General features: G+C 38.2%; 1 protein-coding gene and 1 pseudogene across 1 annotated transcript in view; both read right to left on the bottom strand.

Annotated features, from left to right (window-relative positions):
* Nucleotides 1-1927: 1927 nt before the first annotated feature.
* PPP1R1C (protein phosphatase 1 regulatory inhibitor subunit 1C) overlaps nucleotides 1928-24734 on the bottom strand; it is a 58767-nt gene continuing 35960 nt past the window's right edge. The window contains exons 3-5 of the mRNA XM_044913614.1: nucleotides 5964-6001; nucleotides 3814-3885; nucleotides 1928-2020 (exon numbers count right to left, since the gene is read on the bottom strand). Coding sequence (XP_044769549.1) covers nucleotides 1928-2020; nucleotides 3814-3885; nucleotides 5964-6001 — 203 coding nt within the window. The remainder of the gene's footprint in view (nucleotides 2021-3813; nucleotides 3886-5963; nucleotides 6002-24734) is intronic.
* Nucleotides 7919-14900, bottom strand: LOC110591977 (annotated as a pseudogene).

Here is a 24734-nt window from a genome sequence, read left to right as displayed (position 1 = left end):
TACTCCATAAAATTAGTTGATAAAACAGTGGCAGGGTTTGAAAGGATTGACTTCAAGTTTGAAAGAAGTTCTATTGTGGGTAAAATGCTTTCAAACAGCAACACATGCTACAGAGAAATCATTTGTGAAAGGAAGAGTCCATTGATGCGGCAAACTTCACTGTTGTCCTATTTAAAGAAATTGCCACAAGGGGGCCTGGGTAGCTCAGTTGGTTAACCATCTGACTCTTGATCTTACCTCAGGTCATGACCTCAGGGTTGTAAGATCAAGCCCCTGGGATCGGCTCCATGCTCAGCAGGGAGTCTGCTAAAAATTTTCTCTCTCCCTCTTCCTCTGCCTCTCTCCCTGCTTGCACTCACTTGTGTGCCCTCTCTCTAAAATAAATAAATAAAAATCTTAAAAAAAAAAAAAAAGTAATTGCCACAGCCACCCCAGCCTTTGGCAACCGCCACCCTGATCAGTCAGCAGCCATCAATATGGAGGCAAGACCCTCCACCAGCAAAAAGATTATAGCTTGCTGAAAATTCAGACGATGGTTAGTATTTTTTAGCAATAAAGTATTTTCAAATGAAGGCATATACATTTTTTTTAGACATAATGCTATTGCAAACTTAATAGACTACACTACAGCATAAGCATAGCTTTTATATGCACTGCGGAACTAAAAAATTCATTTGATTTGCTTTATAGCAGTGGTTTAGAATACCTTCAAGGTATGTCTATATATCCTGGCAAAGAGATGATTGTGATTTGAAATATGGTGGTGATATCGGAGATAAGAGAAGAGAAAAGATGGGAGAGATAAGAGATACTAATGGGGGAAACCCACGAGAGCTAGTGTTCTACTATTGAAGAGAGTGAAAGAGAGGGAGGATCCCTGGAAGCTCTCAGAACTCGGCAATATTCAGCTAGGCAGATGGATATTCCACTTGCTGAGAAGGGAAACAGTACAAGACAAACTGATTTGGTGTTGAGAAGATTCAAAAGTCAGTCTTGAACATATTAATTTTGATCTCATTATTATTTTGATCTCCATGAGACATGTTAGGTAGGTGATTGGATATTTGAGTCTGGTCAATCTTTAGACTTGCTGCAGCAGAATCACTTGGAACTTTTGATTATCTGACTCCACCTCAGGCCTAATATACTGGAATCTGCAAGAAGACATAGCCAATGTAATACCTTGAGGTTAGATGCAGTGGAAAAAATTCAGTCATCACTTGATAGTTGCCCTAGTTAACATTTAAGCTCCTTGAACACGCTGAATGCCTATAATGTTATGAATAGAAAGACAGCCAGACCAAGTACTAAATCTGTTATTATGTTCTAAGAGTAAATGTGCTGGACAAACCATGAAATGCCTCTGAAGGAAGACAGCCATATACAGATTCTTCTATTTACATTTCCATATTTGTATCATATGGTGCTGCCACCTTGGCCATAAACTAATTGATCCAGGTACCAGGCCCTAAAAGGCAACCACCCAATGATTCCAGTGGTCACGGAGATGATCTTTCTTAAGAATCCAGCCCAACTGATGCATCATTCTGGATGGTAATTCATTTACCAAATCATATTTTTCTCTTTGACCAGAGGGGAGGGGAGTGAGAAAAATTAAAACTAGAAAAACAGAAGCATTGGATAAGTAGACCTGGACATGTCTCTGTTTGCTGAAAACCTGGTGGAGACGTAAGTACCACTGTTAGTGAAAGAGAAAAACTAAATGTACTTAAGAGATAGACTAATCTGTCCATGCATTAATTGAAACAGAAATAGTTGGGATGTAGCATCTCTCCCCTCTTGCCACTTTGGTTTCTATACCTCGTAATTCCTCACAACTGAGCAAAGGAAGGGAGAAGGAAGGATTTTGGCCAGTTTGTTTTTGTTTCGTTTGTTTTGTTGTATTTTGTTTTGTTTCACTAACCAGTTATTTGCTAGGTCTTTCAAGAAGTCCTCCTTGGCCTTTCTGTAGAGTAATTTTTTTAGAACTATTAATCACATCTGTTGCTGCTTTGCTCTCCTAGCAAAAAAATTTTTTTATACTCAGTAATGTATAATGATGTTCCACTGCATTTTGAAGAAAATTACACATTTCAGAGCCATTGTATTATTGTATTTAGCATCTCAATAACATTTCCTTTGCTAATTCATCTTTCTTATGATTGATTTCTTAATGTGCCCACAATGCACCATATGTTACCATAGCTTAATTTTGTCTTGAAATATTCATTTCTAGCTCTTGGGGACAGGTAGACTGAATAAAATATGTGGATTTGGCTTTCTCTATCTCTCTCCCTTTTTTTAATCAGAAGCAGGAGATTTACCCAGGTATTTACTGGTTCTAAATGAGGACCTAAGTGGCTTGTAATAACATCCTGGTAGCCTCTTGAAAGAATTACTGTGCTTTCCCAAGCCTTTAACTCATGACCAAACTGACTGTCACTGAACAGCCATCTTGGAGAGATAGACAGTAGTAAAGTAAGGTCACATGTGAAAATATGCAATATGACTAACTTCCCTAAATGTTAGGATCCCACATTCTTATGATATTTGAGAGCTAAATATAATCAAAGCTCTTGGGGCTTTGATTTTAAGAATTTCCTTTAAAAATAATATTATTCTCTGAGGACATGAGAACAGTATTACTTTATTTAGTTAAGCCATCCTAAAATAGAACAGAGGAAATTATTAAATTGTGAACATATATCTTTTACTGTTGCCCATTCATGCCAAAACTGATGCGTCTTAAAAGTACAAGATGACTTACAATAGGAAATAGATCTTCAAATGAGTATATTAATCTTTGGAGAGGGAAGCCTGATACTCTCAATAATTACCCTGGAAATACAGTACAATACTGATGACTGTGTTATTTACTGCAGTCTTACAAACAAACAAACAGGGTATTTTATAGCTGCACAGGAAGGAAGTTTACTGAAAGTAGTTATTAATGTGTCCATTTATATTTCACCTCCCTGAAAAAAAGCCTCAAATCTAGAGAGAATACAGAGTGGAAAATTTCACTCCCAATTTAGACATCTCTCCAGACTCCAGAGGAAACTGCTCAGCTGGCCTCTCTTGTAGTAGAAACTGAGCTTGATGAGCCACTGGGCCAACGGCCCAAGTGACAGACTGGAACAGGAGCTACTGGACCGAGCACACTCTGCCTCATGTCAGGAACGTTTTTGTGTGAGAAATAAAAGAAGCCTTCCCTGGAACTGGTGTCAGTCAAAATTCTGACACACTTAGATGTTCTTTTAGCAGTTCCAGTTTTGGGGGAGAAATCTGGGAAAATGCCAGGATCTGAGCTAGCATTTTTAGTTGTTATTTGAACAGCTGTTACATGTATGGCTAATCACTGTTTCATTGGGTTTCTTAGAGCTATTCTTAACATAAGGCAATGAGGCAACACTTTACACTAAATATGCCCCAAATTCAAGTTATTCTACTTTGCATAAGCTAAGAAAAAAAATGGCAATGGTCTGGCACCACTGTCAAGGGTAATTAGGGATTCTGGAAAGATCCCTTCAAAGAAAATATGTGAGGAAGGGTAAAAGAAAAATCTTTGTCATTATTTTGGAAAATGAGAATTTCCAGACTGAAATTCTGAGACATCTCTATTTATTCCTTTTTCAGCTACCTATTTTACTCTCGATGAAACTAAGTTTTAAATGGGTAAAATATCTTATTGAAAGTCACATTATCAAGTTGTAGAGCTAAGACTAGATCAAGCTTATAATTAAGCATATGGTCAATGAAAAGAGACAGCCTGCCAGCCATGAACTCAACACTCACAGCAACCCGAAACAGTACCTGAACAGTACCTTTCATGGCCGGTGGTGTGTACACGCTCTGCTTCCTTTGCTTTGGGGATGCATTTTGTGACTGTGGACAAAGAGAAAAGAGGAAAAGCATTATTTGAGTAAAAATTAGCCCTGTGAGGGAAACAAACACTGTGCCATATTTCAAAGAGCTTTCTGATTCCCCCTGTTATGACATACAACTCAAATCAATGAGAAATTATATACATGTTTGCTGACAGCACAGTTTTAAGAGATATATAAAGCAATTTCATCATACAACTCTTTATCACAGTCTGAAATTACTCTTTTTCTCACCTAGTAGCATTCATTTATTTTTAAAAGAAAGAGAGAAAGAGACACCAATCCCTTTTGTTTGGGAGAAAAAACACAACTGCCAGAACAATGTATACTCCAAAAGGTATGTCCATGGGATAACTATACCCGCTCAAAGGATTTTTGAGTGGTTCTGGATAGATAATGAGGGTTTGGGTACGTAATATTAATTTATAAACTTCCGGAATTGACATGTTCAATCTAACATCTCCATTTACTTGGAATTAGTGTTGAGATAATATTCTCTTCTATTTTCAACAGATAAATAAGTCCTTTCCTAACAAAACTGCTGTGTAACACTTACCTACATATACTAGATCAGGACTGAATTATTGAAGAGAGAATTTTTGCATTAAAAATTACAAAAATTGGAACATAGAAACATATTTCATGGTTAAAACCACAAACTAATCATATATATGTGAATATGTAAATAGTATTATTTATTATGGTAACATACATATATATGGTCTATACCCCAATCAGAATATGTCAAAGATTCCTTTTTAATAGTGTGTTGATTTATGTTTCAATGTGGCAAAGGCAGTGGTCTTAATCAATGAGTTTTTGTGCCTCGATCATTTTTGCTTTGAAAAGGTTATGTATACGTAGTTACAAGACTCTTTTTGGGAATTATTCTAGGCAAAACTAGAAACTGTTTCATTGACAGTACACAGAATTTGAGGTATCTTCCCTTGTATGTACTAAAGCTTATTTGCCTTCAAAAGTATCATCAAGATAGACATTTACTTGATGCAAAAACAATACATTAAAAAGTAAAAAATTTCAACCAATAGTTGTCAAATCCATATCAGCCAAACATATGGTACAAGCAAATTTCTCCAAAATAGAATGTTTCAGTACCACCAGTTCATTATGCACAGGTATAGACAGAGCGACTCTATATTAATGTTCAATGTGTGGATGATTGATATTTCTGATGTTCCTTTACTGTATTCAGTCTCATCTGGTTGATTTCAAGAAGCAATCACTTTTGGGATTTCTCATATTTATTTCCATATACACATTCAAAGATCAAGTGGAAAATTAATCCTACAGAAAAGTTTGTTTAGTACGATGTAGTAAAACTTCTTAAGCAATAAAAACTGCTTTATATGTATGTAAGAGTTCAGTTGTCAAAGCATTTTCACATACACAATCTCATTAAATTTTTAGAAAAGTCTTAAGAGATACTATTTGGTATTTTGTTCTTTCTACATTTTCCTCTGGGTATTGTATTGCTCCATGCCTAACTAATGCAGCCATGGGAATTGACTTGTATGTCTGCACACTAGTCAATATTTGTTCTATTTCTGAGCATAAGTTTACTCGCTTCCTTGTATTCAATATATTTTATATTATCAGCTCCCCTAGCCTCCCCTGGTTCCTATTTTTCCATCTGAACTCCTACATGTGTATGTGAACCTCTGACCTCAGGGTCTGCTCTTGGCTTCACATTCCAGAAGACCCTTTAAGAGGTGCCTGCTCCCTATCTTCTTGCTCCAGGATTCCAAGAGTGGCTGGCCCTAGCCTGTAGTTGGTCATAAACAACTAGTCACTAAATTGAAAGTATCAATACTGTATCTTATCACTAAAAGCAATGGTTTATTTTACAAGTTTTTTCAGGGGTTGGCATTTCATAGGTTGAGAACCAAAGTAGCACAGAGGCAGAGATTTAATGACCCCATTTTACTGTTTCTTCAGTCAGGAAAAGCAAACTAGTTCTTATATCAATTGTCTTGACATATTTTATAAAACATTAAACCAACCTAATTATGTTTTTAATTGATTTGAACACCTATTTATACAAAATATAAGGAAACTTACTTCGGCTTGGGTGTTGGTCACCCTCTTGTCATCTATTTCTGCAAGAGAAGTAGATATATTTCATTAGAAAGGTGGTTTCTTCTTTATAATATGCATATTAACATTTTCAACAATTTGATAAAAAATAATTTAATAATCACCTTGTGTTTTTTTTTTAAGATTTTGTTGATTTATTTGACAGAGAGAGAGAGAGCACAAGCAGGGGGAGCAGCAGGCAGAGGTGGAGGCAGAGGGAGAAGCAGACTCCCCACTGAGCAGGGAGCCCGACGTGGGGCTCGATCCCAGGACTCTGAGATCATGACCTGAGCCTAAGGCAGACGCTTGGCCACCCAGACGCCCTGCCTTATGTTTATATAACATCTGTGGCTAAGGTAAAGGGGGACAGAAGGAGATGGTTTCCTTCTGAGATAATCTTTTCCCTAAGTTTTAAAAAAGGCAGGGGAAAAAAAAAAAAGGCATCTGTCTTGAAATTCCAAATTGCCCTCCTTCCAGTAATCCAGAAAGGAAACCAGGGAAATGGCCCTTGAATCAACTATTGCTGTCATCAACCTCACAGTGTTAAGGCATAAATAATCTCCTCTGTGGATTTTGCTGCCAGTCTACTCACTGTAGCTTGACAAATTTCCTCAAGTTGGCCACTAAGCTGAACAAAGCTCCTTTTCCATTCTGCCCAATCACTCTGACTCTGAAAGTGGCAGCACCCTCTTTTCCATAGGCCCATGGAAAGAACCAGTTACTTTGAAAGAAATATTTCTTATGACAAACCTAGGGAAACGTGTAGGCTGTCTGTATAAAAAAGAATGTAAGGAGGCAGAGACAGGAGGAAGAGGAGCTCACATACTGCCTTTCAATGGGTGGAGGACCTCTGGACTGAATTTCTTTCATACCGCCTCATCTACTTTACATGGATCTTGACATTTTAAAAAATATTTAGATGTTTAGTTGACTTCCTTAAAACATCTGTCCCTCTCTCATCTGTACTGCAGAGGCTGGGTTTCTCCACGTTTCAAAAACTAGGACTTGGAGGGGCACCTGCATGGCTCAGTCAGTTGATTGTCCCAGTCTTGATCTCAGCTCAGGTCTTGATCTCAGGGTCATGTGTTCAAGCCCCAAGTCGGGCTTCACCCTGGGCATGCAGCCTACTTAAAAAAGAAAAAAATAGGACTTGGAGACTCTCTTCTCCAACCAAACTGCAGCCAGATGTTGTGCAATCCCCTGACTGCCAGGTGCCAGGGATTACTGCAGCATCACCACTACTGGAGGTGGTCAATGTGGGTTCCCACTTGGGGCCCCTGGGCAGGGGTGGGAGGTAGTTGTTCAAGTTTGCAAACCACAAAGCTATCCTATATTACCAAAGCCATCTGACTTTAATTCTCCTGAAACATCCAGACATGCAGAACCTAGAGCTCCTTAGTCTCCTACCTTTTAAAATGTTCACAGGCTTTGCAGTTACCCTAGCCAGCAATTGTAAGAAACCCTGCCCCATGCTGGGTTTCTTACTCCTGACTAGCCCTCCGGCCCCTGTGAGGAGGCAGTCTGGCGCTGGCTGACACACTGGCGACTGCTAATCTCAGGGAACACAGGACAGAGGTAGGAACACTAACCTGGTTTTCTACAGCAGGCTGAGTTTAATGTTCCTGCACTTCATCCTATTTCTCGCTGCAATGGTGAAGATAAACCTTTTATTCCACTGAGTGGCACATTTAATACTGAAGGCTGGAAATTGAGCTGTGCTCCGTGGCATTAAATTTGTTCAAGTTTAACAGAAAGGTCCTACACTTTGCACCGCTTGTGAAATTTGGCACTAAATTCACACCCAAGAAACGTGCCTCAACACGGGCTCTGTCTAGAGCTCGCGATCTGGGTGGGATTTCGGAGAGCCTCTATCAGAAGAACCCAGATGTTCTGCACAGGCGTGTGTCTTCACTCCACAACGCAGCCGGAGGGCTTGAGAGTCAGCCGGTCAGTAAATCACCCGGAGCCGCCACTGTAGGCTTCCCGTGGAACAACTAGAAGCGACACTGAGGATGTCTTCTAGCTTCGCATAGCTGATGAGTGTGCACAGCTCCAGGGCAGCTTTCTGGAACGGGTCGCCAGCACCTGCCTCCCCGCATTCTCGAAGATCCCAGGCCTGCACTCCAGGTTCAGCATGAGCATGGACATGAGCCGCGCCTTGGTTCGCTCCAGCGCCACTACCCCCACATTCCAGCCATTAAAATGAATTTCTTCGTGATGATTTCCACCCTTTCTCGAACCTGTCCAGGGTCGGCCCTGGCGTGGACGCACAAGAGGTCCGTGTCCCTGTAGCTGAGGGCGGGGGGGGGGGGGGGGGGCGGGGGGGGGCGGGGGGTGCCCCCCCGGGGGGGGGGGGGGGGGGGGGGGCGGCCTGGGGGGCGCTGTGCTGTACACCCCGTGGTGCCTGTTGAGCACGCTGACGTTGAGCCTGGCAAATACTCCCGTGCTGGGCCGCCGGGTGAGAAGGAGCCGCCGCCTCCCAACCTGTTCTGCACAGGAAGGGATGAAATCTTCCTCCAAGAAGTAACAGCTCTCCAGTCCTATCCTGACGTGCGTGAGCTCAGGGAACGGGGCAGGGCCCAGGCTAACGTCGGACAGGTCGTTTTCCAGCCTGGCAACCTCTCCCCGTGGACTCTAACACTGATCTGTCCACGTCCTCAGCCTCCTCACAGGCCCAGGCGCGGCGGGTTCCCAGGAGGTACTTCCTGGCGCGTTCCACCAGGTGCGCATGCTCCGACCCACCCCAGCCCACGCCGTGGGGTCTGGGGTGTATTTAGTAGTTTGTGAGGAATGAAGTACTTGTCCATCTATCTTCGCTGTATTTTCTGTGGCGCAGAAACGGTGGAGACCCACTGTGTTCCCCCGCTAAGCGGCCCTAGGAATCACCTCGGGGAGAAGCCGTTCTGGGTCAGGCCGCCTATGGAGGGCCTCCAGCTCAGACGGACATTCGCGTCTTGTCCTGTCTTCCCCTGTGAGCCTGGGGTGCGGGACGGCGGCAGCAAACCCGCCGCGGTGCGCCGGCCTTTACAGTCAGCAGACGCGGTGCACGAGGCGCTCTCGACGCCTGGCTGACACATAGAATAGCCTGCGCTTTTCCAAGGTAAGCAGAACTTCTTTGCTCAGATCCATCGGTAGGAAAATGCCAGTTTCTCCACTAAGATGTTTTGCCTCATATCGCGATTCAGAATTAATAAGAATTCCTACCGTACAAAATTGTCCACACTGGTTTGGGGATGCCACCCGGAAGCGCGTTATCCAGTGTGGTTACTTCAGTTTCAAACTTTTCCTGTCCATCCACTGTAGCCAAAACGGGCGTGGGCACTGCGGATAAGGGTGAAGAGAGCGGGGGTACGGGGAAAAGCACCGCTGCTGCTGAATTGGCTGTGTGCGGGCTCCAGGGCTGGCCTCCCGCGGCGCCCTGGCGGCTCTGCCTCCGCGACCCTAGCCGCCATGGGGAGCGGGGGCGGGACGGGGGTCTCCCCGCCTCTTGATTTATTGGCCCAGTTACCCTTTCCTGACTCTGAGGTGAGTGCCAAAGCTGAGAGACTGAGCCCGTGGTCCAAAAACTGAACGAGCAGTTCATCAAAGAGTAACTCCCTAAAGACAATGATACAGATCTGCATTTATTGACATGAAGGCATATACTGTATAAATTAAAAGGATTTCAAAACTATAGGTATGGTGTTTTTATTTCATAAAGTATAGATAAACTATCTGGAGAGAGATGATAGAGAAATGAATGTATAGTCATAGAAGGATATATTCAGTATCTTAACTGTAATTATCTCTCGATGATTGAATAACTCATTCCATCTTCTCTCTCCCTGTACTGTTTCTTTTTCTAGTGAACATGCATTACTTTTATAATGAAAAACTATATGTATCGTGTGGATATATAGAAACACATATATGTAGTGAAATTTCTGTGTAAGTCCACAGTGCAGAGAGTTGATATTTCATATAGTAAGAAATCAAAATAGACAAGCAGCAAAAAATAAATAAATAAGTTTAAAAAATAAAAATAAAAAAATAGACAAGCAGAATGAATAGTATATAGCACTATTGTTTATTTTAATCTTATATCTTGATTACTAGATTTTTAGAAGTTATGGAACCTTCTAATGAATTTCCCCTCCCTTGTATAGGGGTAGGCAAACAGGAAGTATTGGCTGAGGACAGCAATCACAATTGTTTGATATAATCACTGGAAGTATCTGGGTGATTATCAGATAGCTGTGAATATATTGAATTGAGCAATTCTATCAATGCAAAATCTTTTGCTATCATCTTTTAAGTAAATATCAAATATGATCCACTTTAACAATGCATGTATTCTGATCCATTGGATCATTAAATGCCAGTGGTGTTTCTTTTTTTTTTTTTAAGATCTACTTATTTATTTTAGACAGAGAGCACAGAGGGGAGGGGCAGAGGGAGAGGAAGAGAGAAACTCAAGCGGACTCCACCCTGAACGGGGAGCCCACTCAGGGCTCCATCTCAGACCCTGAGATAACGACCTGAGCTGAAACCAAGAGTTGGAGGCTTAACCCAATATGCCACCCAGGCACTCCAATCAGTGGTGTTTCTTAATATTTAATTTATGCCCTAGGAGTTTTCAGAATTCAACCCAGGACTCAGAACCTATTATTTTAAGAACAAAATGGTGTCCAGTCATTCAGCCTTGTGCTTTCCTACTTTCTGACTATAACACACACTAAAACAGTGTCTTTCCAAGGCAACTGTGTAGACTTCACTCATTGCATAATTCAATGAAAAAGGTTTTTATTCTTCTTGGTTAGTTTTTCTTATTAATATTTGTCTTGAACTGATTAGGTTAGCCAGATATAAAGCCTTTTTAAAAAACATGGAATTTTGTTTTATATTATAAGCCTGTTTTGCCTAACTCCAAAATAGCTTATATTTCTTCTCTACTCTGAGTTTTTGGGGAGTATCAAAGAAAGAAACATAAATTACATTTTGTTTAGAATTCAAACATATGTTTTTTTTCCACTTCACTCATTGGAGACTTGTTCTAATTAACTGACAGAAATTTAGTCTATTTAATCACCTGACAACAAAATATAATCATACATGTTTGTTATATGATCATATCATTTTATTTTACTGAAAATATTAGAGCACAATAAGAAAAAAACTGCATATTTTGTGATTTCAGTTATTTCACACCAAAAGACAAAAACAGAAATAACTAATTCTAAAATGTGGTAGATAATTTCCTTTCATCAAGGTTGAAGCAGTGAAGCAACATTCTGTTGTGTTGTTGCAATGATCTCACATTTGTTTTGATGTGGGACTGTCATAGGAGAAAGTAGTGTGACCAGTCATCATCCAGTCCAATAGAATTCACTACAGTAGGATTGAATTTCACAAAACCACCATTATTATGTGTGATGACAAGTCTCTCTTTTACACACACACCCCAGCTAGATTATTTTATTTATCAAGGCATTCCTTTGGCATCGTCTAAACATAACTATTAACAGACAGAGTTAGAGCCAAATATGCCTGCTCAAACAGGAGGAAGGAAATTGAGATTTCCCAATATCCTTTGGTTTCCGTGGCAAAGACTGTAGGTTTGTTTTCACTGATTCTTATTTTATCTGACCAATTCGGCATGGAACATCTCTGGCCACCTAAAGCATATGCAGAACTTTATTATAAATATCAATTTTGAATTGCTTTTGTGGTCAGTGGCACTCACTTGAGCCAGTGTATATACTCTATCATTTAACTGCAGTGTGATAAATTTAGTTTCCATAGCTTTTCTTCTTTGTAGCAGTTGCCATAAAAAACTGTGCTTTAATCTGTTAGTTGCCTATGACTTTGTTGGAATAATAGATTAAGAAAAATCAGATTCTCTCATCCCTATTGACTCTACCAAAGGAAAGTTCAAGAATGAACATTGGAATGGCGTCTTTTAAATGTCTCTTTGCCATCCACATTGAGGTTTCTATTGGATTGTCTCCTTGTAGGGATACTTAAGATTGTCACTTGATGTTCTAATTAGTACATATTTCTCTATCTAGGAAGATGGCTATAAAGTCAGGTGAAAAGAATTCTAAAATCTAGAAAAATTTTGTGTATAACCCCCACATTCTAGTTGGTCATCACACCATGATACCACCAAGCTTTCTGCTGTGTAGGTTTATTTCATATGATAAATTGACTGCTTATGTTACATTAACAAAAACCTGGGTGAAAATTGATTCAAGGTTCTTAATTTCCTATCAATTAAGTATTTTGTTGTATATGTAATTAAGTGTTCAATCCATTAACTTACAGCACTTTCCATAACTTTTATTAATAACTGAAAAAATATTGCCTCTATCCCATATGAGGCAATCTAAGACAGTGCTTCTGCAGACAGATCCTTCTAAAGGTAGTGATTGTAGGAGCAGAGGTCATTGACACCTTTATACTTAAACTATAATTATTCAAAACCATCCCTTAAAATAAATCCTGAAAGAGATCAGACTAATTTCCTGGATTACCTTGAACCAAAAAAAAAAAAAGTAAATTTTTTATTTATTTTGCTAAAATTTTTGTTACATACAGTGTCACTTAATACTTTTTCTACCAAATTTACCATTAAAAATCATCAATCTATAATCGATGTTTTATAATTTTTTTAAAAATATAAGAAAAATATATAGTATGAATGATTGTATTATCATATTTTTTGTTTTAGAAAATATTAACCATCCACCTTCACTAGACCTGAAATATTTCATATGCATCTTTATATCCAAAAACAGATGGCTTAAATATATTTGAAGAGTGGAAATAGATATGGAGAGGTCATTATTTGTCAACATTCATTCCTATATGCTAGTCACATTTTTTATTAAAAAATATATTCTACGTGTCTTCTGAGGCAGTGAGACTCATCTAATGTATCTCTAAGAATTCCATATGCCTTCGCAGCAAAGTTTAAATTGAAAAATAGAGGTCATGTAAGTTTATGAAGCATGATGACGAAGTAATAATCTCTTGATTGATTTTTTTTACTTTTTAAAAGTGTCCATCAATGGAAATACTGCAGCTCATGTGGTAATGATGTTTAGTTACCAAGAAAAGCCAGGACCAGCTCTTATGAACCTTACCACTTTTCCCTGGTTAATTCTGCACTGAAAAACTCCCTCATTAAACCACAATATTCCAGCTGCCATAGTAAATATTACTAGAAGTTGATTTTTACCTCTTCTACTAATCTACTGACAAGAGAGTAAATACTACAATTGCACAGACTTTACACACTAGCCAGCATCTAAATTATTCTATAAGTTAGTCAAGAGAAAATATTTGACTGCTATAATACAATCTGGTTGAAATTGCAGTCAGTTGTGTTCTGGGACTCACACTCTAGGAAATATACATAAAGCACATCCAAATTGATAAATGATGTGGAAAAAAAACCTTCTACATTACAGTATTTTTCTTTGAAATTTCCTCTCAGGTTTGCAGTTGTTTTATACTCCATTTTATTATAAAAATACAAGTACTGGCTTATGGATGACAAGTGGACAGGTATGACTAAGTGGGGCAAGATTAGTACTTATTTTGGCAAGGGCCTAGAATAAGATAATTCGCAAGGCTGTGGGATCAATGCATGGGATCTGTTACCAGAGTGTGACACTGATCAGAGAACCGGTGGGGGTGGCATCTGAACGGGTGGTCCAGAGGTACTATTACGAGTTAACAAGCAGAAGGTTGCAGAGTGTCAAGTGGGGGAGAGAGGCAGCATTTTTGTATCTGAAAGACCAAAGTGGAACAGTATCATCAGATAGAGTTCTGAGAGGCAATTCAGTCCTAAAGACCAGAACTGGGATTTCAGGTTACAGTACAAGCTGGTGGGGTCATATAAATAGGTTGTAAAGATCAACTTTCATGAAACTAAGCATTAAGACCAGGGTCACAGCCATGGAGAGTCTGGGCTGTTAGAGAATGTTTACTAAGAGACAATAGAAATTACATGGGATAGTTACAGAGCTAGGAAAATAAACAGAACAACAACAAAATACCTGCTTTAATATTAAATTTTGAGGTTTTGCTTGGGGCAGTCTGTACCAGTTCACAGCAGGCCAGTGATACCACTTATTACACCTAGAAAAGCAAGATAAATTACAGAATGCATCCAGACCTGCAGAACAAACTAGAGATCAGAGACATCACAGAGTGAGAGGCTGACAAATCCTCTTCGGCCACTGGCAGAGGGTACTATAGGGGAACAGAGAATCCAGGGATTTTGGTGATTGTGTGCGACTAGAGTAATAAAACTGAAGACTTGCTCAGCATATCTTACAGTTATATGTTCCATTCCTTGTCTAATAAATGGTGTTATCTGCTTTGGCAGAAAACTGGGATACTATCCTAGGTCCTTAGTGTCCTTGCAATCAGCTTTTCTTTTAATTTTTCCTAGCACTAATTTGTGGGAGAAAAATTAATTCTGTTCTGTAGAGGAGTAGCAACGAAGGAAAGCAATTTATAGCCTTCTTCTTGAGGTGCCCTAGAGATTTAATCACAAGGACATTGGCGCTATCTTTGACAGTCTCAGGAGGAATTTACCATCAGATCTCTGAAAACAGCAGTGAAATCTAAATCATCACATTTCAACAGATTCTCTATTTTGGTATCTAACATATTAGAAGGTAGAACATCTTTCTTTCCAAAGACCCTTGGATCACAAGTGTTGAGGAGATCTTTTGTGGCTGTGCCATACAGAGAAGGACAGAGTTAAAGACAGAAATTCTATAGATGGCTTTAGGTCTACTAGTTGAAGAACAATCACTGACCCGTAAGCCTTCAGGACTGAATAAGATAAATCATTTACAAATGAAAGAAATTGCCATGCACAGCTCAGCTCGTCATTTTGTATGTGTCATTACCTTGTGATTTTAGCATTCTCGCATAGAATCAGCCGGTCTAAAGTGCCAGAGAAATCTCTCATGTATTTCTTACATAGAGTAGAGGAGTAGAACACTCACTGCTTCTTTTTAGTAGAGCAATGCAAAATCTCCTAAGACAGCTATAGTGAAGCCTCTTTCCTGACTTACTATCAAACTCTCCACTTTTCAAAATGAGCTCTAGTCAGCAGCCTTTTTGCTGAAAGCCTGCTGGGCTCTGTCAGAGGCCTATCATTTGGGGCTGTGAGTTAAGCCACTAGGCAGTGGTTTCAGCTGTGTTTTTCTTTGAGCTCTTAGATTTAGTCAAAACTGGTGCCCAAATTAAAACCACCAGAGCAATGAATTTATATGCGCTGGAAAGGGGACATGGGGAAAAGAAGCAAACAGTAGAAATAGTTTCATCCTGTTGTGCCAAGATTCACACAGCTGTATTGTTCTTTCAGTGTTATTTATAGCTTTCCACTTTTAATTGATAGAAGTAGAGACCCAACCTCATTACCATATAGGTTTTTATCTCTCAGAAGCCCTCTACAAAATAGTTCATTTTAGATGAGAATCAGGTACAAAGTATTCTATGCGGAAATAGTGAAGGAGATGACAAGGAAAACACAAAATGGATCATGTTGGTTTATTAAGAACTCTCAACCAGCAATTGTCTTGTGAGAGAGGTTAGAAATCTTCCCAACTTCTTTTATGTTTATATTTCATCATTTCTGCTGCCATTTCCAAACACAGTAGAAGAAGAACAGAAAAATCAGATCGTTTAAAACCTCAGAAGTCTGCTTTTCATTAGTATTTTTGATTTTTATAAACTTAGTGTCTCTTATAAAACATTTTATCCTACCACAGAACTAGCTTACATGAGGGCCAAAGAACTGTTGCATCATCTTATCAGTTGTGATTTTCAACCATTGGTAAAGTTTTTCTGCCTATTTGGAGTTTAGATTTCTCACATTTGCTCCAGGAAAAGAAACTGATTTCTTTAATGCATGTTTTTTATTTTTTTTCAAGAGGCGGTGGGGAATGACATCAGTTTAATCATCTACACTTGTTTTAGTAATTCTAATTTTTAAAAATTCAATATCCTTTTCATAGAATTACCTAAAGAACTGATTATAAATTATACATTTTATTTTTGCATCAGTTTTATAGATTTATTTAAGATGATCAGATGTTTCAGGCAATGCAGACAACCAATCAAGTCATTATTTAATAAGCACTTATTAATCTTCCCAACAAAGTGCTCTGTGTCATTTTGACCTAATAAACTTAAAACTAGTTAGGATTTGAATAATTCAGCTTTTAACCAATTTAAAACACTAAAATAATTTCATTATTTTATCACCTAGGATATCACAAAGATATTCTTAGCAGAGACCCCAGATGAAGTCCTATAATTAGGTGCCTTAAAGGTAAGACTAGGAGAAATGATTGAGGTGAACATGAGAACATTATTCAAATGAGGTCAATCTTTTGAACAGTAATGATAGAAAATTTTGTGGCAATTTTGAGAACTTTAGAGCTGGGTCTGAGAGGCACTGGAGTTGGAAAAGAATTAGCTGCTTAGCAGTATTTGGAATATTTAGTATATTTAGTAGTCTTTTCAGTCTACAGAATATTTCCTCTTTTTTTTTATACTAGCTGCCAAAATTGACAGTGACTTATTAATTCTGCTTATTTTTTAATCATGCTATTTGATACCCTCCATTGAAAAACACTTTAATTTTTTCCCAAACTCTTTTGTTTCAACTGTGTAGACACACCACCGTGAATTTCAAAATAATTTTATCTGAGTAATTCTACTATGAGTAGACCATTGTAAAATGACATAAAGTAAAATAGCAATCTCCTTTTAATGAGAATGTTCTATAATAAAAGGCAAACGTCCCTTTTTTAGTTGTAAATGGAAGATATATTCCTAAAAGTTACAAAGTGTCACTCTACACACTGAGTACATGTGAGTACCTATAACAACATGATAATATTTTCATGGTTTAATCAAGTGAAGGCATCCTATCACTGGTGGTAAATATGTTTCTGTTAGTAATGAAAAGAAAGGCCAGTGGAACTATCTTTAAAATTCTACTCTACTTTACATAACTTTTTGTAGAAAAATCTTAAAAGTCCTGGAAAATATAGAAGTTAGCTTTTGTCAGTAGATCATCTATAAACATTTACCTCACATTCTGAGTAATATTTTTCAAGAAAAGATACTTTATTCATTCAGTTTTAAGATTGAAGGAATTAAATATCTATGGAATCATGTTCTCTTTTCAACTCTTGGTATTTTACCTGTCCTGGAAATCTTAACCTTCATGCTATCTCTCAATTTTTTTTGTCTCATATATAATTTACTTGAGGATTTCACGTTATAGAAAGCAATGACTATTTATAGTCATTAGAGGAAAAAGTACTATAATTAGATACTACTTCAGTATGTTTAGCACCAAGTTCAGATAGGACAACAGAAAAAAATGTGTGTGTGTGTGTGTGTGTATCAGGAGGGAAAATAGCTTTATATTTATTTTTATGTCTTTAAACATTTTTTCCTATGAATGGTGATATAAGAGGAAAATTAAATGAAAACCCATACTTAAATGCAGTTTATCAGTTATATGACAGATTGTGTTTTTTAACAAGGCTGTCACCAGGGATCTAAAATACATCCAGTATTAACAATAGTTTATTGCATGTATAATATGCATAGGACATCCTGCTGGGAAATGGAATCCAACCCTTCTAGAGAACTTAAACTCTATTGAAAGAGACAGGCAAAGACACAACTATGGTACAGTGTGATAAATAAAGGCTGTCATAGAGGATGCACAGGTGTGGTAGAAGCATATGTCAAGGGTATCAAACTTAGCTTTGACAGACCCAGAAAGACTTCTTGGAGGAAAAGACATCCAAGCTGACATGGACAGCAAAGGTAGGTGGAGTAGGGAAAGTTGATGGGGCAAGGAACTTGGCTGGAGTGGGACTAGGGAGGAGAAGAGATTTTAATCAGAAGAAACAATTTGTGGGAATGTCCTGAGGTGTGAGAGAGCAGGGCAATTATTTAGAAATTGAACAGAACTCAAATATTGGACTATGGAATGCGAGGGTTAGGTTCAGAGAGAAGAGGGTGAAGACTTAAGAAGGAGTTGGATAATATGGGGTTTTGTAATAATATTAAGAAGTTTGGACTTTATTCTAAAGTGATGAGAAACTACTGATGGGTTTTAAGCAGAAAAAGGCATTATTAGATTTCCCTTGTAGAAAGATTGTTCTGACAGTTGTATGGAGAATGGATTGTAGGAGTCCATTTGGATATATAGCTAGTTCAGCTAGGAAGGTATTCCAGTAATTACGGTGATAGAATATGATGATTTGAACGAGGTTAGAGAGCTGATTAAGAGAAAGAATGGACTGGACTTTGTGACTGACTGGGGGAAGGAGGGGAGTGACAAAAGGGGAGAAGGAAGCCAAATATTGTATCGATTTCTGACTCATAGTTTGAGTGCTCATGGAATTGTTGATTGTGAGGGACTTACTGATGATCCAAGTAGGAAGAGTTCAGAAATTGTCACTCTTAGAAGTGAAAGCAGAGTGAAGATACAGGTCTGGGAGTCATGAGCATCTAGGTGGTCAGTGATGCCATGGGAAAGGATGACAATGCCCAGAGGGTGGAGAACTAGAGAAGTGGATGGCCCACGTGACAACCCTAAGAACAAAGTGAAGAGGTAGACTAGGCAAGATATGCCTATAACACACAGGAGCAGCCAAAGGGTAGATGGAGAAACTTCACTGGTGATGTATATGATTTAAGTCATTCTTCAGGGGGAACGTGAATTTGTCCTTGGTCATCCATTCCCCTTTTAAACTCCTGGCATATGTGTAAACTGCTTATACAAGGCTTGCTGTCTAGATAATTTGTATTATACTGTATCTGGACATATATATAGTAAAAATGGATACTGTGTTGATCTTCTGTCTTTTTGTTCATGTATTATGCTTGGTTTCAGCATGAATGGCAATGTAGCAGATAAATACTTTTTTGCCTGTTTTTTTGCTCTTAATTAAAAAAAACCCAGCATATTTGAGAAGGTTCAGTACAGTAGCCATATTTCAGACTTTTTGAGCAGGTTTGGCAGGAGGTCAGGGATATCATAAGACTTGTTGGAAATCAGTTCTTGTAAAATAAAATGTTGGTGGTTTGAGAAAATAATTCGGGAACAGATGGATCAAGTTTACTTCCACACACATGAATTTGAACATGAAGTGGTTGACCAAATGCATTTTGCACTCATCTAAACATAACTCTGTGAATACTGAATTTTAAAAATGCTGATTTTTGTGTTATTTTACTCTTCTAATATTTGGCCATCATCTTTTACTAGTTAATTCCTTCTTTGATTTCTCTGGTGGCTCAATGTTTGGAGTTGCATACATAATTTTAAGGAAGGAAGTGCAAATCAAAACTACAATGAGATATCCCCTCACACCTATTAAAGTGGTTATCAAAAAGACAAGAAATAAGCAGTGCTGGCGAGGATGTAAAGAAAAGGGAACCCTTGTGCACTGTTGGTGGGTTTGTAAGTTGAGAACAGTCACTATGGAAAACCGTGTGGTAGTTCCTCAACAAATTATATATAGAACCACCATATGATCCAGTAATCCCAATGCTGGGTATATATCCAAAACAAATGAAACCACACTCTCAAAGAGGTGTCTGCACCCCTGTGTTCATTGCAGCATTATTCATAATAGTCATGACCTGGAAGCAACATAAGTGTTTGTGGATGGATGATGGGATAAAAAAAATATGGCTCTCTCGCGCACGCACGCTCTCTCTCTCTCTCTCTCTCTATATATATATAGCATAGAATATTATCCAGCCATAAAAAAGAATGAAATTCTGCCTTTTGTGACAACACTGATGGACCTTGTAGGTATTTTGCTTAAATGATATAAGCTAGATGGCACAACGGGGGTGATTGATCATGCTCTTCTGTGAGGGCTCACTGAAGAGTGGGGGGCATGAACTTTTAGCTCTGGGGCTAGAGAGTGGGGCACAGCCATATTCATCCGGCCCATCGGTGCTGAAAGCCTTCAGGGATTGAAACAGCACCACCTAGTGGAGGCTGGAGCCTTGTACACCAAGCCCTGCCTCCATACGCCCTGGAGATTCATTTCCACTGAACTAAGTCAACCTGAGAATCAGCGCAGCAGGCCCCTTCCCCAAAAGACCAGCAAAAACAACTTGCTCACACGAAGTCTGCTGACCACAGAGTGCTGCAAAGCTTCCTCTCTAAGGGAAACAGGATATAACTTCCTTTTTACTTTTATTCTTTACTTTTTATTTTTCATTTATTTTATTTTTTTCAATTCCCTTTTTAAAAATTTTTATTATTTTTTCCATTTTTCTTTATATGTATATCGTGTGTGTGTGTGTATATATATATATATATATATAGTATTTTGGAATCTAGATTCTTTTAATAAGCAGACAAAAACACAACCAAGATCTAGTTTTTTTGGTTTTTGGGTTTTTTTTTGTTTTGTTTTGTTTCTCTTTCTTCTTTTCTTTTCTGGACAAAATGATGAGCAGAGAAATTCACCCCAAAAGAAAGAATGGGAAGTAGAACTCATGGTCAGGGGTTTAATCAATACAGATATAGGTAGGATGTCTGAACTAGGATTTAAAACAACGATTATAAGGATACTAACTGGGCTGGAAAAAGCATAGAATACACTAGAGAATCCCTTACTGCAGAGATAAAAGAACTAAAATCTAGTCAGGCCAAAATTAAAAATGCTATAACTGAGATGCAAACACAAGTGCAGGCCATAAAAACAAGGGTGGATCAAGCAGAGGAGTGAGTCAGTGATATAGAAGATGAAATTATAGAATATAATGAAGCCAAAAAGAAGAGGGAAAGAAAAATAATGGATCATGAAGGTAGATCTAGGGAACTCAGTGACTTATTAAGACATAATAACATTCTTCTTTTTTTAAAGATTTTATTTATTTATTTGACAGAGAAAGACACAGCAAGAGAGGGAACACAAGCAGGGGGAGTGGGAGAGGGAGAAGCAGGCTTCCCGCGGAGCAGGGAGCCTGATGCGGAGCTTGATCCCAGGGCCCTGGGATCATGACCTGAGCCAAAGGCAGACACTTAATGACTGAGCCACCCAGGTGCCCCAATAACATTCTTTTCATAGAAATCCCAGAAGATGAAGAGAGAAAAAGGGGCAGAAGATTTATTTGAACAAATTATAGCTGAAAACTTCCCTAATCTGGGGAAGGACACAGACATCAAAATCCTAGAAGCACAGAGAACTCCCATTAAATTCAACAAAAACCGACCATCACCAAGGCAATGTCATAGCCAAATTCACAAACTACACAGACGGGAAAGAATCCTTAAAGGAGCAAGGGAAAAAGTCCTTAACCTAAAAAGGAAGATCAGGCTCACAGCTGATCTGTCCACAGAAACTTGACAGGCCAGAAGAAGATGGCAGGAAATATTCAACATGCTGAATGAGAAAAATATTCAGTCAAGGTTTCTTTATCCAGCAAGGCTGTCATTTCAGAGTAGAAGGAGAGATAAAGAGTTTCCCAGACAAACAAAAGCTAAAGAAATTTGTGACCAGGAAACCAACCCTGCAAGAAATTTTAAGGGGGACTCTTTGAGTGGAGGAAAGAAATAAACAAAAAAAGACCCAAAGTACCAAAGACTAGAAAGGACCAGAGAACATCACCAGAAACACCAACTCTACAGATAACACAATGGCACTAAATTCATATCTTTCAATAATCACTCTGAATGTAAATGGACTGAATGCTCCAATCAAAAGACAGAGGGTATCAGAATGGATTAAAAAAACAAGATCCACCTATATGCCGCCTAGGAGAGACTCCTTTTAGACCTAGGGCACCTGCAAATTGAAAGTGAGGAGATAAAGAACCATCTATCATGCTAATGGACATCAAAAGAAAGCCGGAGTAGCCATACTTATATGAGACAAACTAGACTTTAAAACAAAGACTGTAACAAGAAATGAAGAAAAGCATTATATCATAATTAAGGGGTCTGTCCAAATCAAAACCATGATGAGATACCACGTCACACCTGTCAGAATGGCTAAAATTAACAACACAAGAAACACCAGGTATTGGCAAGGATGTGGAGAAAGGGGGAACCTTTTGCACTGTTGGTGGGAATGCAAACTGGGCAACCACTCTGGAGAACAGTATGGATGTTCCTCAAAAAGTTAAAAATAGAACTACCCTATGATTCAACAGTTGCACTACTGGATATTTACCCAAAGGATACAAAAATACAGATTCAAAGGGGTACATGCACCCTGATGTTTATAGCAACATTATCAACAATAGCCAAATTATGGAGAGAGCCCAAATGTCCATCGACTGATGAATGAATAAAGAATGGAATAGTAGCCATCAAAAAGAATGAAATCTTGCCATCTGCAATGACATGGATGGAGTTAAAGTGTATTATGCTAAGTGAAATAAGTCAGAGAAAGGCAAATATCATATGATCTCACTCAAATGTGAAATTTAAGAAAGAAAACAGATGAACATATGGGAATGGGGAAAAGAAAAAAAGGAGAGAGGGAAACAAACCATAAGAGACTCTTAAGGATAGAGAACAAACTGAGGGTTGATGGAAGGAGGTGGATGGGGGATGGGCTAGATGGATGATGAGTATTAAAGAGGGCACTTGTGATGAACATTGGGTGTTGTATGTAAGTAATGAATCCCTGAATTCTACTCCAGAAACCAGTATTGCACTGTATATTAGCTAAAATTTAAATTAAGGGAAAAAAAATAAGTCAGAAGGAGAAAAGCAAATACTGTATGATCGCACATATATGTAGAGTCTAAAAAAAGCTAAATTTATAGAAACAGTAGAATGGTAGTTGTCAGGGGCTGGGGGTGGAGGAAATGGGGAGATGTTAGTCAAAGGGTAGAAACTTCCAGTTATAACAGTAAAGAGTTCTGGGGATGTAATGTCCAGCACAGTGACTATAGTTAACAATACTGTATTAAATACTTTTAAATTTCTAGGATAGCCGATATTAAATGTTCTTATCTCACACAAACACACACACAAGGTAATTATGTGAAGTGATGGAGTATCTTATTGTTGTAATCATTTTGCAGTATGTACATGTATCAAATCATCATATTGTACACCTTAAACTTAAACAATGTCATGTGTCAGTTATATTTCAATAAAGCTTGGAAAAAATTCCTACTCAAAGCAAGAAATCTTTCTTTGAATCCTAGCAGACTTTCAATATCAGCTGTTTTTAAACAGTTTTAGTAAAAGGGAGTGAATTGAGAAATTTTTATATAATTTGTTATAAAATCTAACCATTAGAAAATTATTTTCTCAGGCGCCTGGGTGGCTCAGTCGTTAAGCGTCTGCCTTCGGCTCAGGTCATGATCCCAGGGTCCTGGGATCGAGTCCCACATCCGGCTCCCTGCTCTGCGGGAAGCCTGCTTCTCCCTCTCCCACTCCCCCCGCTTGTGTTCCTGCTCTCGCTATGTCTCTCTCTGTCAAATAAATAAATAAAATCTTTAAAAAAAAAAAAAAAAAGAAAATTATTTTCTCTTCTGAGCTAAAGTCTACCTTCCTGGAGCTTCAGCTAACATCTTCATTACTCTTGTCAGCTGATGGCCCTCAAAGCTGATTTTCAGAACTGACTCTATATTCCAAATGAGGGTATATCATAGTTCTCTTAATATCACAAAATATTACATCAGCTGCCATACACAATAAGCTCACACAGCCTATTATCTCTTTAAGTCTATAGATTTGATTCACATAAGCTTTTTCTTCTTTGTTCTTTCTTTCTTTGATTTTAAATAGTTAAAGGATCTTACATTCTTCCCTGATATATTTAATCTGGAAGGCTTTCAGCCCATCCAAACACTTTGTACGATTGTGTTTTTGTCTTTCATTCTACCATTCAATGCCTACATAAATCGTTCCAGCTTTGGAGTTTTAGCAAGACTTTACTTAGAGTCACTAATAATAAAATATTGAACAAAATGTCTCAAGAAGAAACAAATCACTAAGATACTTACCAGGCCCATATATATCCACTGATCTTTAGGTAGGGTTCCTTGAAAAATTATGAATTGTCTAAATGCATTATAATCCATGATTATTTTCCATTCTATATATATATGAATATCAGGAGATATTTGCCAAATATCTTACTGATATATATATGTTTTGAACATTGTCCTGATCAATTAATATAGTATAATCTGCTAAAAGAGTAGAAATAAAGTTGTGGGAACATGATTTGTTTTGAATGAACTTACTTGTGTCTAGGAATCCACATTTTAAAAAGTCTGCAATAGTCTTTCCTTCAAATTAAGGTCAAATTAACAGTTCACAGTTTCTAAGCTCCACTATTTTCTCAGCTGTAAACATCAAGACTTCCTACAGTCTTCTGCCAGCTCACTTATTTTGCTTGTATCTTTAAATGTTGACAGCAATAGCTCTTTGATCATAATTGCTATTCTTTTTATTATCTTGTGATATACTTTTTTACTGAGCCTGGGAACCTAAACTTAAAGTAACAAGCAGCGCTTTCATTTTTTTGTTGTTGCTGTTACTAAACTTAACTTCTTTTAACAATGCTCATAGCACATTTTCACTTGGAGGAAAATTCCCCTTGTAGAAAGAGATGAAAGAAATATAAAAGTTGAAGACCTCTTTTTGTTTGTTTGCTCTTGTTTTTAAGCTAATATTACAACATCTTAACAAAAACAATTTGGAATGCTTTTTTCCCCCCTTGCTCCTAAAGG

The sequence above is a fragment of the Neomonachus schauinslandi genome, chromosome 3 (genome assembly GCF_002201575.2).
Source record: "Neomonachus schauinslandi chromosome 3, ASM220157v2, whole genome shotgun sequence".
Taxonomy (NCBI): Eukaryota; Metazoa; Chordata; class Mammalia; order Carnivora; family Phocidae; genus Neomonachus; species Neomonachus schauinslandi.
Note: the sequence above shows the minus strand (reverse complement) of the source record. Positions and strands in the feature narration are given on the sequence as shown.